Here is a 19,146-nt window from a genome sequence, read left to right as displayed (position 1 = left end):
ACAAAACACCAAAGTGAAGAAAAGGAAAGGCAAATAAAGAGTGACAAAGGGGACAAGCTGGAATGTAACAAAACCTGCAAGACTGAGATAAGGAGACAGGGCGTATGTGGTGGTAAATTAGAGACATCAGGTGGAATCAAGACTACACAAACTTGGTATTAAGCACCACTATCTGCAGTCGATCCTGCTTTCGGCTTTTGAGCAACATTTTGGGTCACAGCACTTATTCTTGAGCAAATTGATGCCGGTCATGTCATTGCGACCTACCCTGGTGCCAGCTAAGTTGACGACGCTCTTGACGTCGGTTGAGTCCTCCATCAACCCAATCCTATTTTGCGATGACCCGGAGCTGGTACGGTGTCAGCTGGTACGGTGTCAGCCGCCTCGGCTTCCGACTTCGATGGGGCCTTCTCACCCCAGGTCTGCTTCAGACCCTTTCTTCTATGGTTACAAATATGAGGAGGGATTGGAGGGGTCTCTGGCCCCTATGAATACCAGCTAAATGACCCTAATATGGACTGGTTTTAAAACACACAAGGGACAATCCGCAGGTACTAAGGGACCAGGGGCAAGTATTTTATAAAGGAACAAGGGTACCTTAGATAAAAGGACTATAGATTTAAATACCACACAGAATCACAATGAAGTCTATGAAAAACATGCAATAAATCAGTATATTTATTCCAAACGAAAGTAAGAAAACAGTGTATTGGGGAAAAAAAACTTCTTATTTTCCCTTTTCTTTCTTTTCTCCTTCCTCCCCCTCCGGGGATATATCTGATCACACACCTTTGTATTCTGATGATTATTAGAAGGTACCTCCCTTTTTTCTGACTCCATTGACCCTGCACAACCAACTACCTTAAGCTTAGCAGATGAGCTGGTCTAGTATGTCCCATACAGGGAATGCAGACATTCTGTCTGAAAAAAGCATGTGGTCAAATTTTCCTAAAGAAGCTTAGGACCTCAGTCTGTAGTTCAAGAAAATCAGGGCGAGTCGTGGGGACAAATGAAAGGCCCTTACTCTTACTCAATAGTGAGTTTTCAGCTAAGGAAAGTTGATGAGAGGAGAAGTTAAAAATCAGTATTGTATGTGAATCATCCATAATGAAAGGAGATGTATTTTTGGATGTAATCTCAGTTACCACTGATAGTACTTCTGACATGTTTGTCTTTCGCCTGGGGTGCTGAATCAGCATTGAGATCTGCCCCTCATTCGTCTCAGTTGTCGGCCCTGCATAAAAAACTTTGCTAGAAGTGTTTGAAGCAGAGCTAGTGCCTTCACCTGGATCTGAGTTGTCTGAAGACTCCCCTGAGGTATCCGAAAAAGTGACAATCGTATTTTGTTTATTGAATCTTCCACATGGGCACCCAAAAGTCGGGTTCATGTATGTTATGTTAGGGATTTAATGGACATGATTAATCAGATTGAACATTTACCTTTTCACCCTAGCACTAGTATTCTCTGCACCATGGATGTGGAATCTGTATACACGAACATTCCACAGGGCGAGGGGGATCAAGATAATTCAGGACACTCTTGAAACACAGAACCTACTCACAAGCCATCCCCACATGTTTCATAATTCAACATCTTGAAGTGTGCCTCACTCGTAATTTATTCATTTTTGATGGCCACTTCTATCAACAAATCAAGGGGACATCTATGAGAGAAGCCTTTGCCCCCCAATTTTGTGATACTGTTCTTGGACAGTTTGTCGACTCATCAAATTCTCACTCATAATTACCCATACCGGGACAGTATTGCTGTTTGGAAACAGTATATTGATGACATCTTTCTGATTTGGCAAAGCTCGGAAAAAAAAACATTTTGGAATTTAACCAGTGGATTAATGGCAATTGTAAAAGGCTAAGATTTACACTTACACATAGCATATCAGTTATTGTCTTCCTGGATTTGAAAATAAAATGTGTTGAGGGTGAACTGATCACTTCTTTACATCGTAAATCTTCTTAAAGGAATACACTACTGTCATATGAAAGCAATCACCCTCGGGCTCTGAGAGATTCCTTACCATACTCTCCATTCTTTCGGATCCGTAGGAATGGTTTTTTCAAGCAGGATTTTTTTTCTGAGGCTAATTTCCTGGCAAATAAATTGAATGCCATGGGTTATCCCCGTAATATAGTAAGACATGCCCTAAAGAGGGCATGGTATTGCCCAAGGGAAATACTTTTGACCCCTAAAGAATAGTGCAAGGATTAACTGCTTAACATGTGTCACTACCTTCTCTTCTGTATCCAATCAAATGAGGAAATGTATCCTCAAATACTGGCCGGTGCTTAATGCAGGTGAATTGAATGTGGAACTTCCTTTGTTTGCATTCCGTAGGAATAGAAACATTAAGGATAATTTGGTTACTTTGCCACCTAAAACCACAAACTCCACTATTACTGATTTTTGGGGTTTACCTCCCTTGGTGGGACACTACAAGTGTGGAAATTGTGCAGTGTGCCAATTTACAATAGAGTCTAAAGAATTTGTAAATGGTAATATTAAAACTGAGTTGAAGCAGTTCTCCATTTGTAATTCTATAAATGTCGGCTGCGTTATTTTTTTTGTCCATGCAATAAAATCTACATTGGCCAAACAACACAAAATGTGCTCATCTGCATTTGTCAACACCACAGTCGTCTACGATGTTAGGTTGCTATTGCCCCATTTGTAGATCACTTTGAGAAAGGACACGCTGTAAGTGACCTTCGCTGGCAGCTAATCACCATTGTCAAACCGCCAAAGAGGGGTGCTGATTTGGGTGCGCTTCTCAACAAGGAGGAACTAAAATGGATACTACTCACCAATAGTCTACATTCTGGTTTGAATAAAATGGAGGACTGGACTGCACTCATTTGAGCTTTTAATTTCAGCTCTTTTGGTTGTGACTTACCTTGCTATGGTGTACCATCTTAATGGTTGATACCTTCTAAATTATTCATTGTAAGTATGTGATGGGTCTCTGTATACATATACTATTGGGACTTGTTATTGGGTTGAAGCTGCCTGTGGCGGTATTAGATCAGTAAGATGTCAAACACAATATTCACTGTTTTTCTTACTAATCACTTATGCAATTTCCATCTAATGCAGTTGGCATTCCTTTGTATTTTTAGCATTTCTTGCTTTGAAATGTTCTGTATAGGCAATGTCGTCCTACTCTTTTAGTGGGGTTCTGTGCTATTTCCTGACAGGAAGAAATATTCCCTTCTAAGATGGCCGCCATGCTTTCTCCAACTTTTTATTCCATTTTCTTCAAAACGGCCACCACTGTAACTTAAATGCACTCCCTGGTTTATAAGCTCTGGGTACGCTATGCATGTCTGCTTTGGGCACCAGGCATTTTTTTCCCTTGCATGCTGGCACATGTGTACACCTGTATATTTTTTAGGTGAGAGATATCGTTGCTATTATTTGGCTATCTAATGTCGATACCATCACAATTAGTTACTGGTTTGATCTGGTATAGAGGAAACTTCCTTTCCAAGATGGCCGCCAAATTTGCTTAGCTTTTTAATTGCATTCTCCTCAATATGGCCACCATTCTACTTAAAGGCAGTCCCTGGCCTACAAACACTGGGCGCACAACTCATGACTGCTTTTGGCTCGTGGCTTTCTTTGCCAATAAATCTCTTGCACGCTGGAACATTCGTACACCTTATGCTTTTGAGGAGAGTGATGTAGCTGTTAACATGGGTTATAGACCTAAGGTCAGTTGGTAACTCGCATGCTGCACAATTGTTTCTATTACTGATAATTTGGTAGTAATTTGTTTTTTTGGGTTCCAGTAATTACTGATAATTACCCATTGAGGGCCTTGATTGAGGATCATAACTACAGTTGATTTGAGGACTTCTTAATTGTCAGATGTCTCTACAAAGGTTTACTCTGGTGGGTTGTACCATTAGAACCCTTCTGCTGCACTACTCACTGAGTGATTAGTTTGCTTAGTTATGGAATGACTTCACAGCTTCATTGGCAGATAACCTTGCATTGGTGTACCCACAGACCAAAATGTGATTGGTTTGTGTAAGCATTGTTTGGGCTTGGGCTCACTATTTTTGTGGCACCAGTGACTGTATACATTGGTCCTGATTCCTTACTGGTCTAGGACACATTCAGTGGTTTACTAGCTTCAATTATCATCCTGATCAAAGTGTTGGCACAGCATGAGACCCTGCATGGCGAATCTTCCCGCATGTGATGCATGGTGTGGCAGCACATTTATATTATATTTTTGACATATAACAATATCTAATCTATTCCTTTTTTCTCTTTTCTCAGTCTTACATTTTTTTCTTTCTTTTCTCCTTTTTTTTCTTCCCTTGCTTTTAACAGGTCTCAGTTATATAGTCAGTGACTACTTATACGCATCTCAGGCATAACTTTATGTCCTGATGATGATCCCAACAACCAAATAAGGGATCGAAACGTCGTCGACATTTAGTACTTGGACTCTGTACTATAATATATGTTGTGACATGAGCAAGACTACTGCAAAATTGTGACTTTAACTGTGCTTTCTGTCACATAGGGTATGCCTGAGCAATTATGATTTATGGTTTCCAAGATTTATTTTTCCCACAACACTGTTTTCTTACTTTTGTTTGGAATAAATATACTGATTTATTTCATGTTTTCAATAGACTTCATATGGTCTGGACACCGGAATTGGGTGAAGCCAGTGGTCTGGATACTTCTCCAGAGGCTGGCATGCTTTCTCCTACTGTGGCTACAGCGAGGGAGCTTCCTATTCAGTGTTGGTCAGTAGGGCGGCTGAGGTCCTTGGCCTCGAACTGTCCACTGTAGCGGTCAGGATTAATCTCCTGACGGAAGTGCTTCAGCTTGGGGCTTCCGCTTCAGAGCCTCTCCTCCCTTTCAACGAAGCCCTAACTGATGCCCTATGGGTACTTGGTGCAGACCCAGCACAGGGGCTCCTGTGAACAAGACAATTGCATGCTGCTATCAGCCTGCCCCGAATGACCTTAAATTCCTGTCCCAACACCCCATGCCTGAGAGCCTTGTCATCCAAGCATCCTCTTCATCTGGTGCATTGCCATCTGCTCTCCTGGATAAGGGAATCAAAGAGACTGGACTAACTTGCTGTTTCCTTCCTCGAGTCTGGCTTTGTGTTCAGTGAACACCTTATGCCTTTTGGGCTGTTGAACCCACTTCTTGTGGGATACGGTTGCCACAGATCATGAGGGAGGCCCGGGCTATCATCTCTCAAGCTGTTGTTGATGATAAAGACATGGTAAAGTTCATTATTCGCTGTGGGCTCGACACGAACGACTCTCTGCATAGATCAGTTGTAAAGGCAATGGCTTTGAGGCACCACACCTGGTTGAGGATATCCTTATGGACATGCCCTTTGATGGCACCGTCTCTTCGGGGACAAGGCAGACTCGGCACTTGAGAGGTACAAGGAGTCTAGGCTATGGCTCGGTTCCTTCGCCTTTCGACTGCCCCTCGCCCCCAACAGCCCGCCTTTCTCCCCTTTCGTGGCCCCCGAAGGGGCTCCCTGTCTCATTCCTTTCCCAGCCACCGTGCCACCCATGCTACTCAGCCACTGCATGGCCGAAGAAGGTAGGAATCCCACGGGCTTATGGGACAGGGAACCAGAGGTCTGCCCAGTCCACCTCCGCCCCCACTGCAGCCTTCAAGCTTTCCTAGTCCGTCCCTCCATCTCAGACCAGTTGGAGGCAGGATTCACCATCACCTGCCTCACTGGGAATCCATCACAACGGACAGGTGTGTTTAGCATATTGTCCGAAGGGACTACTCCTTCCCCTTTGAGACTGCTCCTCCGGGCCATGCCTCCATCCTACAGCCGCCTACCAGAGGATTATCTGGCACTTCTCCGCGAGGAAGGCACATCTCTCATGGCCAAGGGAGCCATAGAGAGGGTCCCTGCACTATAAGTAGGTTGTAGTAGTTGTTACTGCTACTTTCTGCTGCCCAAAAAGGACAAGGACATACGTCCTATCCTAGACCTTCGGGCCCTCAATCTCTTTCTCAAGGAGAAGTTCAAAATGCTCACTCTGGCTCAGGTCCTGTCTGCCTTGGACCCAGGAGACTGGATTGGTAGTGTTGGACTTGCAGGATCCTTACTTGCATATACCGGTATTGCCTGCCCTCAGACACTACTTATGATTTGTAGCAGGTCCCGAGCACTTTAAATTTACCATGCTCTCCTTCTTTACCAGCACCCCTCGGGTGTTCACGAAAGTGATGGCAGTGGTTGCAGTTCATCTGCGCAGGTTAGCCGTTCGTCTTCCCTTACCTCGACGACTGGCTGTTGATGGCGGACACGCCACAGAGAGTCTTCTCCCACCTTCAGACTACGGCGAACCTTCTGCACAAGCTGAGGCTCACTATAAACATGCCAAAGTCACACCTGACTCCCTCTCAGATGCTCCCTTTAATTTGAGCTGTTCTGGACACAGTGCAGTTTTAGGCCTGTCCTCCTGAGAAGCGAGTCCAGGAGGATATTCAGGCTATGATTCCGATGTTTCAGCCTCTATCCTTGGCTATACCCCGCCTATACCACTTCTGTCCAGAGTTCTGAAGAAGATCAAGAATGACCGGGCCCAAGTAATCCTTGTGGCTCCGGACTGGGCACAGGAGTATGGTATCCAGAGCTCCTGAGAATGGCCCCAGTTCCTCCAATCAGACTGTCCCTCTGGGAGGATCTTCTGTTGCAGCAACAGGGGACGTTCCTCCACCCGAACCTGTCCAATCTTCACATTCATGCGTGGAGCTTGAACGACCGCACTTGACAGCTATTGTCCTTCTGCCTGAAGTCTGTGACGTTATCTTGGCAGCGAGGCGTTCCTCCACCAAAATGTTATAAGCCTGTTGGAATAAATTTGTGGCATGGTATACCAACAAGTCTGTCGATTTCCCCCCTCTTTTCCTCTCTCTGAGGTTCTTTTGTTCATCCTTTCTTTGGCCCAGCAGGGCTCTGCCTTGGGCACCCTTAAAGTTTACCTGTCGGCTATCTCAGCCTTTCTTCAATTGCCAGACCTACCTTCCCATTTCAAATCACCTATTGTTTGTAGATTTCTAAAGGGACGCACCCATTTGTTTCTTCCCACTCCGTTAATTATGCCCCAACGGGACCTCAATCTGGTCCTCACTTACTTGATGTGTGCCCCTTTTGAGCTGCTACATAATTGCCCTTTGCGGCTCCTTAATCTAAAAACTGCATTTCTTGTTGCCATCACCTCTGCTCGCAGAGTGAGTGAGCTTCAGGCTCTTTATTAAAACCCCCATTTTTGTCTGTTCTCCCTGACAAAGTGGTGCTTCGTACGAGGGCCTCTTTCCTTCCCAAGGTTGTTACGTCTTTTCATGTGGGCTGGTCAATCACTTTGCCTACTTTTTACGCACCCCCACATCCTTCTCATGAGGAGGAGAGACTCCACGGTCTGGATCCAAAAAGAGCATTGGCGTTTTACCTCAATCGTACTAAAGAGTTCCTGGTGGCCGATCAACTGTTTGCTGGATATGTGGGTGCGATGAAAGGGAAGGTGGTGCAGAAACATACCATCTCACGATGGATACTACTTTGCATCAAACTGTGCTACGCTTTAGCAAAGAAGCAAACCCCTGAGTGCTTGTGTGCTCACTCCACAAAAGCAACTGCTGCTTCCACAGCGTTAGCATGCTGAGCTCCTGTCCTGGACATCTGCCAGGCGGGAAGATGTGCAGCAGCATGAGACTAAATCCCCTATAAGAAGAACAGAGCTAGCAGGAATCAGCAGTATCCATGGGTATTACTTGGGGCAGACCAGATAATTTGACTTTGAAGAAGTATTGCCAATAGTTACATAGAGAACAGGATAAGTCCAGTAGATTGCTTGCTTGGATATTAAAAAAAGAGATTGATATTTCCAGGCCTCGAAAAATCTACTCGCCCACTTGCTATGGCGAGTCATATTTTAACAGGTCGAGCCATTTTTAGGACCTACTCGCCCCTTCTGGTGTGTTAACAAAGACAAGGTGTTCCGATCAGTCATAAAGCGATGGAGCAATGAAGATGCCTTTAAATCTTGTTCTTATCTTGTAACATTTGCTCTGTGTTCAGAGACTGAGGTCAAAAGTCAGCTTGTCTGCTTACAGTTAATGTTCCTTCTGACTGCAGAGTTCCAGGAGTTTGTAAGGTGAACTGTCTGACCTGCTCTGCAAAGAGCGTGAAATGAAAGGCTGATGTGAGTCAGGTTTTTTCTAACACACAACATATAAATAACCAAGTCAATTGTGCAAACATTTCAAAATATATTTCAATAGTTTTGAAAGCCCATTTTTATGTACTCCTGTGTGATGAAAAAATATTTTAATACGATGAAAACAAACACTTGGTGATGTGCAAAAAACAAATATGCTTTCTGAAACCCATTTTTCAAAGACTAGTGTTAATACACTATAGAATTTTATCAGTAAAGCTGCAAGTTAGTGGAATGTTTTAGGGCATTTCTTGGAAATGTACTATCTGTAAATGACAGTGTGCTACCACATCATGTATTAGTAATATTTATTAAAAGTGAGTGTTTAAATATAAACTGAGAAACACTCCTGCCCTGATGGCAATGCTATTAGTAAACTAAGAGGCAAGTTGTGATTCATGTGTCCCCTATATGTGGGCTAGATTTTTTTTATATATGGAGGAAACGTTTAGTCTATTTAATCAAAAACAGTAGGTTTTTTTTGTACAGCAGAAATGCTGAGCTCACATATTTCAAGATGCACTTATGTGAGACTGAATAAAAAGGTGACTGTAAACTAAAATATTTGCCTTGGATCACACAATTTGAGATCTGTTTACGGGTCAAGTACATTGCAGTTAGGTCGAGTAGATTATTCAAGTTACTTGACCTGCAGATCTAATAACTTTTTTGTGATTGTTCGAGCCCTGATTTCTCTGACTGCCATGACGCAGGTGTCGATAAGTAGCACACTTTGAGATTGCATATAGGGAATACAAGTCTGGCTATAAATGAGACAATAGTGAATTCCTGGAAAAAGCGGAGCTTACAAGGTTCTCTGATGCTCAGGGAGGAGTGTGAAGCAGAGATCATATTGGAGGAGTTCAGGAAGGCCCCAAAGTCAATGCCTAAAGGCAAAGTGCCGGGAGACATTTGCCCCATAGTTGACCGAGAAACTGTAAAAAGACTTCAGAGAAGCTAAACAAATTGGCATCCTACTTCCCACCATGTGCGAGGGCATTAATTCTGTGATCCTTAAATTGAATAAGGGATCAGGCTGATTCCTCGTTCTAAAGGCCCCAGACAATGACACTAAGGTTCTGTGTACCGTCCTGGCAACGCAGCTGTGATAGGTTATGGGGACAAGTGCGGTTTTAGGCATCTGTGCAGTGATTGGGACCAATGCGGCTTATATTGGGGTAGAGCACGACCAGGAGTGCTTGCATATTCATAGGCTAATATATGTGCTACACTCCTTGGTTGGTTTAGTGGAACAGCTCTTGCTAGTGTATGTTGATCTTGAAAAAGCTTTCAACACTTTGAACTGGCCATAATTGTTGGATGGCTTGCAGTTTGGGTTTCGATCCAGACTTTTCTAGCTGGATACATTTGTTTTTACAGATCTAAGGACTAGGGTCAGAAATTATAGAAGTGTGTTGGCTGACTGGAGTGTTGAGCGCTAGGCAAGAATGTCCGCTTTTACCCTTGCTTGCCGCTTTGGCACTTGAACCCTTAGCAGCCATACTTGGAACACAGTTGCGAGATTGGGGCATCAGAATTAGAAATGCCAGATACGTTGTTTCCCTGTATGCTGATAACACTTTGCTTTTTTTTTTTTTAAACGGTCCAGGCGCTTGTGGGGATGTGGCTGGGCTAAGGATCACTTGTCCCCGTGGGATCACTTGTCCTGTTTAGGCCTTAAAGGAGACGTGGACAAATGTTGGTACCTTGGAATCATAGTTGCTTTGACAATGGAAAGGCAATACGCATATAACATTGGTACATTGCTCAATGGATTGCAATCATCAATATGTTTTAGGAATAAATTAACCCTTTCCATTATGGGGAGGATTGCGATTGCGAAGAGAACTCTGTGTCTACTGTTGCCTGACACCTTTAAACAATTAAATAGTCTGTCTGTGTCCTTGGTGTGGGCTCTAAAAAAAGAAGTAGGATAGCTTTGAACACACATAATGTAGATCGGTATGAGTGCGGGGTTTCTCCTTCCTGATCTGGAATTATATTAATATGCTTCAGACATACAACACTCTACTAGATGAACTGAGGAGGAGGATAGCCGGGAGAGGCGGTTGTTAAGCAGGACTTCTAGTGACACTCCCCTGGTGGAATTCCTTATAAGAGGGACGGTGTGGTTAGTGATTATCTGTAGATTGTACTACAGATTGCTCAGGTCTGGAAGTGGATCGTTACTAGAGTACTCAAGTGGCCACCCTTCTCAAGGGACCTGGATATATGGATGCTGCAGCCATTTAAACACATAAGCGTAGATATGGCACAATAGTGGGAGTGGGGATGCAATTTGCTTGGTGATTGGTACCAGGTGAAGTATTTACTAATTTCCTTGGAGCACAGGACACTTTTGCCATGTGCCCTGGTGAGTTCCTACATTATGCCAAATTTGCTGGGACAGCCAGGGAAATTTGGACTGACTTCCCCAGTTCCTCTCCCCAGTTGAGATCCTGGAGACTGTCCTTTACCTGGAAGCAGACCAGCAACAGGCAGCCTTGAAGTGTCAAGCCCTAAAGACAGACAGAGTTAAAACTGTATTGAAGGTTGGACTAGCCTGGGAAAATGATATTGAACAGCTTATTGAGGAGGGGGACACTGATTGTTCCTTGGTGAATGGGGTTTCAGGTAATGCCAGATTTAAGCTGATATATTTAAACTTTTTTCATCGCACATATTTAATGCTGGTCAAACTAAAGAGAATTTACTGGTGGTAGAAATTGGGTCTCTAGTTGGCAGAGGTATACACCCTTGTCCAAGTAGGGACCACAATCCTAGTCAGGGTAAGTCACAGCACAACCCATATTTTCCTGTGCTCACCGGCTGGTAGCTTGGCACAGAGCAGGCAAGCTTAACTTAGAAGAACATGTGTGAAGTATTTCTGCAATAACTCATACAGTAACAGTGAAAACACCACAAAAATACACCACACAAGTTTAGAAAAATAGATAATATTCATCTGAATAAAATAAGATATAAATGACAAAAATCCAATATGCACATATCACTTTTTAAAGGTTTAAAAGAGTCTCAATCCTTATGAATCAGTGGTTGTATCCTTGTAACACACAGTACCTGGGATGTGTCAAAAATAATGACGCATGGGGGCCGCAGAGGAGGAGCTGCTTTGAAAAATAAGGCGCTGCGTTGAATTTTCCAGTGCAGCACAGATGGTGCTTTGTTTCTTTCCACGCTGCAAGGTGATGTGTAGCTTTCTAGGTGTTCAGCCTTGGTTCCTCACTGTGATGTGGGAATATTTTGACGCCCAGGGACGATGTGTTGAAAGTCCTGATGCGCTGGTAAGAAGGAGCAGGCTCTGCGTCGATCCGGTAGGCGAAGCAGCAAAATTTCAGCCACTAGGCAGGTGTTGCGTCAGATTTCCATTTGCGAGTCTGGCACAGTGTCGTTCTGGTCGATGGCACACGATTTTCCAGCCGCGATGCAGGTGCTGTGTCGATTTCTGCAGGTGTTGCGTCGATTGTCTGAGGCACGAGGATTTCCTGAAGGTGTGAAGTCTTTTTCGGCCTTGAGACTTCAGAAACAGGAAGCAAGCTCAGTCTAAGCCATTGAAGAGCACTTTAGGAGGAAAGCAAAGTCCTTCCAGCAGAGTCAGGAGCACCAGGCAGCAGGGCAACAAGCAGGAAATCAGTCCTTCAGCCAAGTCGAGATGAGTCCTTTGGGCAGCCAGGCGTCAGTCTCTCTGACAGAGTCAAGGTGTAGGTCCAGAAGTGTGTGATTTGGTGGGGTCAGGGACCCAATATATATATACACACCAAAAAATGCCTTTGAAGTGGGGGCGACTTCAAAGAGTGGTTTTGAAGTGCACAAGTGTCCCTTTCAGCACAGTTCTGTCTGCCAGGATCTTTGTGGGGGGTTATCAGTCCTTTGTGTGAGGGCAGGGCACTGGCCTTTGAAGTGTAAGAGAGCCACTCCACCCGTCTTGCCCAGGGAGACCCATTCAGTATGCAGATGTGACTGAGTGTCCTGTGTTTTTGGCTGTCTGGGTGGAATGCACAAGGGGAGTTTCAACCAGCATAGACTAGACGTGGATCGGAGACAGGCTGTAAGGCACAGGTGGCAGTAAGTGCAGAGAAATGCCCACTTTGTAAAAGTTGCATTTTTTAAATAATAATATTAAATCAAACTTCACCAGTAAGCAGGATTTTCTATTACCATTCTAGCCATACTAAAAATGACAGGATTACTCCTTCCAGATCACAATCTACCACTTAAAAGTATATGAGGGCAGTTCTAATGCTAGTCTATGAGGGGAGCAGTCCTCACAGTAATGGAAGACATATTTGCGAGTTTTTCACTACCAGGACATGTAAAACACATAAGTACATGCCCTGCCTTTTACTTACATAGCACCCTGTCCTATGGGTTACCTAGGCCTACCTTAGGGGTGACATATGTAAGAAAAAGGGGAATTTAAGGCTTGGCAAGTTTTAAAGGCCAAGTCGAACTGGCAGTGAAACTGCACACACAGGCCTAGCAATGGTAGACCTGAGACATGGTTGAGGGGCTACTTATGTGGGTGGCACAATAGTGCTGCAGGCCCTCTAGTAACATTTAATTTACAGGCCCTGGGCACATGGAGTGCACTTTACTAGGAACTTACAAGTAAATTAAATATGCCAATTGGGTATGCACCAACGTTTCCATGTTTTTAGGGAGAGGGCACATGCACTTTAGCACTGGTTAGCAGTGGTAAAGTGTCCAGAGTCCTAAAGACAACAAAAATGAGGTCAGAAAAAGAGGAGGAGGAAGGCAGAAAGTTTTGGGTGACACTTCAGAGAGTGCCATTTTCCAACAGCTGGAGTAGGTCAGCAGTGTGCTCACATTGCAGGATGTACATGGCTTCCTTTCTGCATCTCACAATGTAATGTGTTAGAATCCCATATTACTGGATGAAAGTAGTCACAAGGCTACATAGGGTGACAGGGATTTCACTGGAGCTTTCCTTGCAACAGTGTTAAATGGGCATTATAGTAAAGCCTAAAAAAATAAAAATGCACTATAATTGTATGCACCTCCCATTTGGTTGGTGACACATAGCCATAGGCTGGTTGTGAATACAAAGCCCTAATGTCAATATGTGGACATTGGCAGAAGAGTCTCACATTAGAACATACCGAAAAGGTGGCAGATGATTTAATGACTTGGGCTGATATGATGAGGGCATTCTCTGAGGCAGGGAACTTAGCGCCATATGTACGAACACTTTTTACCATAGACACAGAATGGGTAAAAACCTTTGCTACATCTGGCCCCAAGAAGCACAACAAGGACTGCAGACGCTGTCTTCTGACGATAAAACAAAAAAGCAAACTGAGACAGGAAAGATATACTGTTAGATGGCACTTTAGCAATCCTTGTGAGGTATCAAGACATTTATGTAAAAGGAAACACTTGGGCAGATGGAATAGGAACGTGGAGGGTATTGCCTGGCAAAATGCATGCCAACAATCCTATGATTATTGTGTTTTACGAGGTGACATTGTGATTTTGTTCTTGTTATCTCTGTATGTTTACCTGTTAATGTCAAAACTGGTAAAATGATAAATAAAAAATAATGATTTTAAAAAAGGGAGGATGTCTTTACTGGAGTCACACAAAATCTGCTTGTGGTGTCTGAGAACCCACTGTGTCCCATTGGTCTGTGACTCCTGTTAGTCAGTGAACCCATACTCATGTCTCAGGGCAAAATCAGTCCTGGGTTGCTTGTGTTATAGTTCATGCAGTACCCATCCTGGCAATTCGGGCTGGACTGTTCCCGTGAGATGCAGAGTCAAGACTGATTTGCATATGGCTGGGTCCAAACTAAGGTGTCATGGTGAGCAACAGAATGACGGTTTGGAATGCTACCCTGAGCAATTGTCAGTGGTTAGACAAATTGCAAACTTTCCTCCTATCACAGTTTGTCTGTTTCATGTACCACACTAAGGGGCATGTGTATGCCCAGATGTAGGTCCCATGCTCATTGTGTCACTGGAACCAAGCTGTACCTGGCTGATAAGCCCATAACTAGGGCTGAAACCTGTGCTGGGTTGCTTGTGTTCCAGTTCAGGAAGGACCTGGCCTGGCAGTTCGGGCTGAAGTTTTTCCGTGAGATGCAGGGTCAAGACGGATTTGCCTATATCTGGGTCCAAGCTGAGGTGGCATGGTGAGCAAAAGAACAATGGGTTGAGTTGGTGGCCTCGAGTGATTGCCAGTGTTTAGACAAATTGCCAGCATTCCACCCATCACCTTTTGTGTGTTCCCTTCTGTGCCACCAGATAGGAAAGCAAAACAAATAGATTAGTTGAGCAAAAAAAGGTGTTTGCTTCCTCTTGTTTTGCCCTTTGGTCATTGATCGTGAATGTATAGTGGCCCGATACCCTCATGCTCTTTAAGACATAGCTAGTGAGATCTTGCTGGCTGACCCTGATGAATTCATGACAGCTCTTGCCCTGTTGATTCAGGATTGCCAGGAAGCTACCACATATGTTTTGAGCCCCAGCCTTGAAACTGTGGACTGTATAAGATTTGATACAGCTGCCAGTGTAGTGCTCAGGTATCATCCCTCGCTACAGGCTACTGTATTTTCTGGTGACATGCAGTCTTCTTTAATGGACGTGTCCATAGATAGGTCTAGATAAGCGATTCCCTAACATTAGGTCCACAAACCACTGGGATTCAGCAATGCTTACTCAAGGATTCTACGGCTGTTTCAAAAAAGAAATGGCAGATTTATGAACTATATACACGTAAATTAAAATTGAAAATGTTTAAAGACGCAGTTAGTTAAAAATTAGGTTGGTATCCTTAGTAGGATCAGAACAAGTACAGTAAGTAATATGGATGGCTGGTGGCCTCAATTAAAGCATTAGTGTATGCTTACAAAAAGAGAGGATACATTGGGGGTGAAATTATTCCAGTTTTGAGTCCTACGCTATTTTTCATTTGGACAAAGTTGTCAATGGCACATATTAGTCTGTCTTGACTAGAGACTGCTTTCACTGTCTGACACAGCATATGTCTCCGGTACACTAATACATAGAGAGTGGCAGTGGATAAGCCCTGCTCAGTCATTTCTTGTTACACACTATCATTTATATTTTCAATTAGCACCCATTACAAACGTGTGTTGTAACAGTCATTCATGATGTACATTGTTTTGCTTCTAGACAGGCTATTTATTATCAACATCATTTGTACAAGTCCACACGGAAAGGGTGCATTCTTTATCGGCACTGCAGGACCAATCCCCCACCACCTCTTTTTGCGTCCGTGTCAGCACCACCCTTACTGTGCCATGATACTGCATGCAAAGGCTCTGGAGCTGCCAGTTCTGTAGGCTTGCTGCGATTGCCCAATTACCAGTCACCTCATGGCTTCTCTTTGCTGTCCCTCTGTTACCTGCAGAGAGTAGCAGTTGATGATGCCCCATATGCTGGTGCCCGATTCCTCTGTGGTTCATCAGCTCAAGCAAGACGACCACCCCTCCTGGTGTCGCGTAGGCTCTCATTATTCTAATGAGACTACTGGATTTGGGCAGCAGAATCACTTACACTGTGGGGGACTGAGTCTGAACCCACTACAGGTGACACCTGTCGGCCTAATCCGGGTTTTGCTCTGGCTAACTAGCAGTGCCTCATCTCCACCCAAGAGCAGGGATGATTGGGCAGCCGAGCGCATGATACAGTTGATTCCACAGGGAAATCGTTCTCACTCAGATCGCATCCGTTTCTCTCAGTTATATTAGTCTCACATATACAAGGACAATCAGAGGCAGAATAAAGCATGTACTGCAATAACTAGGATGATAAAGCATGACAGGATTAAAATTGTGACGAGGAGAGTAAAGCATAAAAATAACGCTACCATATTGTCACTAGAATCATTAAAATAGGTCCTACCTAGGCTATGTTAGAGCACAGCATGTTAAGCTCTAGTTCTGCCCTTCAGGCTCCCCTGGGAAGACATCACCCTCATACCTGAGCAAGAGGCCTGTAATCTACTTAAGCAGCTGCAGCGAAGCAATCAGCATACAGTCGTGGTCATCTGGCTGGAATCTCCCGCTAACGTACACGGGTCAAAGTAGTGTTTTTTATAAAAACACTACTGATGTTCCAAGAAAGAATCCCTACGTAAGAGTGTGTACTTTTCTATGAACACTAGAGACAAAGCGTTACCACGTTTGACGGCAACCTATCGTACTGCAGCCTTGAGAAAAGCACAGTGTGAAAGAAATGTCTTGTTTAAGAACGCAGTGCTGACCTAGGCAAAGAACGGCTAGAGAGAAATAAAACAAGACCACAAGTGTGGCTATTGTTAAAATAATAAACAAAGCTGTATAAAATATATCTTGGTTAAAGTGCACAGCGGCAGGCCTAGGATGCTAAAATAATGTTTACAAAGCTGTAACTAAAATGGCTACACACCACTGGGACAGCTAGCCACTGAGAAAGAAGACAGTGTTAGTGATGTTGTCAGGGTACTGTTGGCTGCAGCCTTTGCCGGTACCGATGCACACAATCCTGCTGAGCCTTGAGTATGCAGACAATCTCCTCTCTCACACAGCTCTTCCTCCTTCTGGCTGTTCAGGGATTAAAGGGTTGGCACAGGCTGGCTAGGGCTGATTGCCCATTCTGATGTCTCTTCCTTGGGGAATGTGCAGCTGCCAAGGATGGCCATCTGTTAGTCACGGTGGAATGCATGGTCCTCCTCGCACTGGTGGTTACTCTCCAGCTCAGCCTCAGTAATGCTAATGCCATTCACCCACCTGATCTGCCTGCAGTCCATGAGCAACCAGGGCTGTTTGGTGAGTATACTCCTGCTTCGCCATCTCTGTGATTATACGTTTTGTGCTGTTTTGTTAAACATTGATGCATCTTTGCAGTACTGATGGAGAACATGTTTTTTTCATTCCAAAGCTGTATTGAACCCTAATGTAGAGGTGATATTAAAGGTTTGAGTTGTGATTAGCAGTATACAAATTAGCTGCATCCACGTATTTCTCTTCAGCCTACTGATGTATTCAATCAGAATTGTGAAACAAATTTATGGCAGTTTTACTTCATGTTCATTTAGGTCCATTTTCCATACCCACTGGAGCTGCTGCCTGTCTAACTAATGGATCGTCATGCATAAACCTGGGTGAGCTTGCTGATGCGCCTCAATGGGAAAATGGAATCTCTGTTCTAAAATACATCAATGGAGACCTTTGCTCAGACAATATTCGTAAACGGACAACAACAATACGCTTCAAGTGTGATGAAACTAAAATTGCAAGTATATTTTTTTATGATGGTATTTCTTTTGTCAATTTTAAATAAATATATTTGACCATTAGCCACTACAGAACTGAAGAGATCTCGCAACTCAGTTTGATTTAATTAAATGCATAGATTCTTCATCCAAGCCTAGAATCTTGTTTTTATCCTTAGTCATTTTGCATGGCTAATAGATATGGTCTTAAAACAACTTAAAGTTCATGTAAATGTTTCGTAAAAGACTCTGAGATTTAAAGATATATACTGAGCTACTGCATAATTTAAATTGCTGTTCTTTCTGTACTATTTAGTGATACTATTTCTCATGCATGTAATCTAATCTATAATCCCATTTTTAAAGTGGGTGTACTATTTATCAGTGCTCTAGCCTCTACACTGACACGTCCTCAACTGATGTATGTGCATGGTAGGTCTTTACGACAGTCTAAGCTATTCATTGAGACTTCACTCCACAATGATGGCTGAGTATAGTTTTTTTTTTTTAAATATATTTTTTATTAACATTAACTGTTTGCTGTTTTACATATGTACGTCTGTTTACAGTACCAATTCAACTTTGTTGTACATTTCTGTTGACTGTGCCTCCCCTCCGGTTTACTTTGCTTGCAATGTATTTCACAGTTACATGTTCATTACTGTAATGCTATGGTATTCATACATCGCTGTGCCCAGCCCACAATCAATCCGATGTTATGGCATCAGTTCCTTCAGCCCCCCTTGTTACTTTTTATATTTGTGTCCCAACAACAGACTTAACTCCGCTACTAACTACTAATGAACATGTTGGCATGTGTGGGTGGGGATGCCTAGTTTAAAAAAAAAAAAAAAAAAGGGGAGGGTTGTCGTGGCTACCACGTTGTGTAAGAGTGGCCTATACTTCGCATATTACTCCGCACTCCCCCACTCCATATCCGGGCCTGAAGAGTGCGCGGAGATCGATCCGTCATGGCTTCGGAAACCTATTCCCACCAGCATATCAGTTTACCATTCCATCAGGATCAACCCACCCCCTCCGGCGCCAACGGATTCTTCGTTAGGTCGTCCCAATTTGTCACTAGGTTTTCCCACTCCAAGGCGATGGGGGTCTGACGAACTCCCCTTGCCTCCTCTGCCTTAAGGACCTGCAACTCAGCTCTGGACCATCTTGCAACATCATCCCTCCACTCTGTCAGGGAGGGGTGCGCCGAGGATTTCCAGCCCTTCGTAATTAGTCTTTTATAGAGGGCCAAGGACATGTCAAGGAAACGTCCGGCAACCTTACTTAGTTTGATGCCGATTCTAAGGCCCAGTAGACACATGGCGGGGATTGGCCGGAGCTCCATCCCGAATAACCCCGTGAGGGTTGCCATCATCGTGCTCCAACCCCTCTGAATCGTCGAGCATCCCCACATCATATGATCAAAGTCGGGCACGTCATCTCCACACCTAGGACAGGTCCTAGGCACCCCACTGTATATGCGGTGTAGTCGGTGAGGAGTGAGGTATGTTCTGTGTAGGTAGTTGTATTGGATATATCTCAGCCTCGTGTTGCGTGATATCATCCTAGGATAAGCTAATGCTCTGGTCCACTCTGGCTCGGATAGCTCCCGCCCAACTGTCTTCCCCCATTTTTCTCTTAGAG

At 43.9% G+C, this 19,146-nt stretch overlaps 1 protein-coding gene across 1 annotated transcript in view; it reads left to right on the top strand.

The window, feature by feature from the left end:
• IGF2R (insulin like growth factor 2 receptor) overlaps positions 1-19,146 on the top strand; it is a 1,086,527-nt gene that overhangs the window by 715,422 nt on the left and 351,959 nt on the right. The window contains exon 31 of the mRNA XM_069235138.1: positions 17,323-17,519. Coding sequence (XP_069091239.1) covers positions 17,323-17,519 — 197 coding nt within the window. The remainder of the gene's footprint in view (positions 1-17,322; positions 17,520-19,146) is intronic.

The sequence above is a fragment of the Pleurodeles waltl genome, chromosome 5, assembly GCF_031143425.1.
Source record: "Pleurodeles waltl isolate 20211129_DDA chromosome 5, aPleWal1.hap1.20221129, whole genome shotgun sequence".
Classification (NCBI taxonomy): Eukaryota; Metazoa; Chordata; class Amphibia; order Caudata; family Salamandridae; genus Pleurodeles; species Pleurodeles waltl.
The sequence above is the reverse complement of the archived record's forward strand: the minus strand, read 5'-3'. Positions and strand labels throughout refer to the sequence as shown.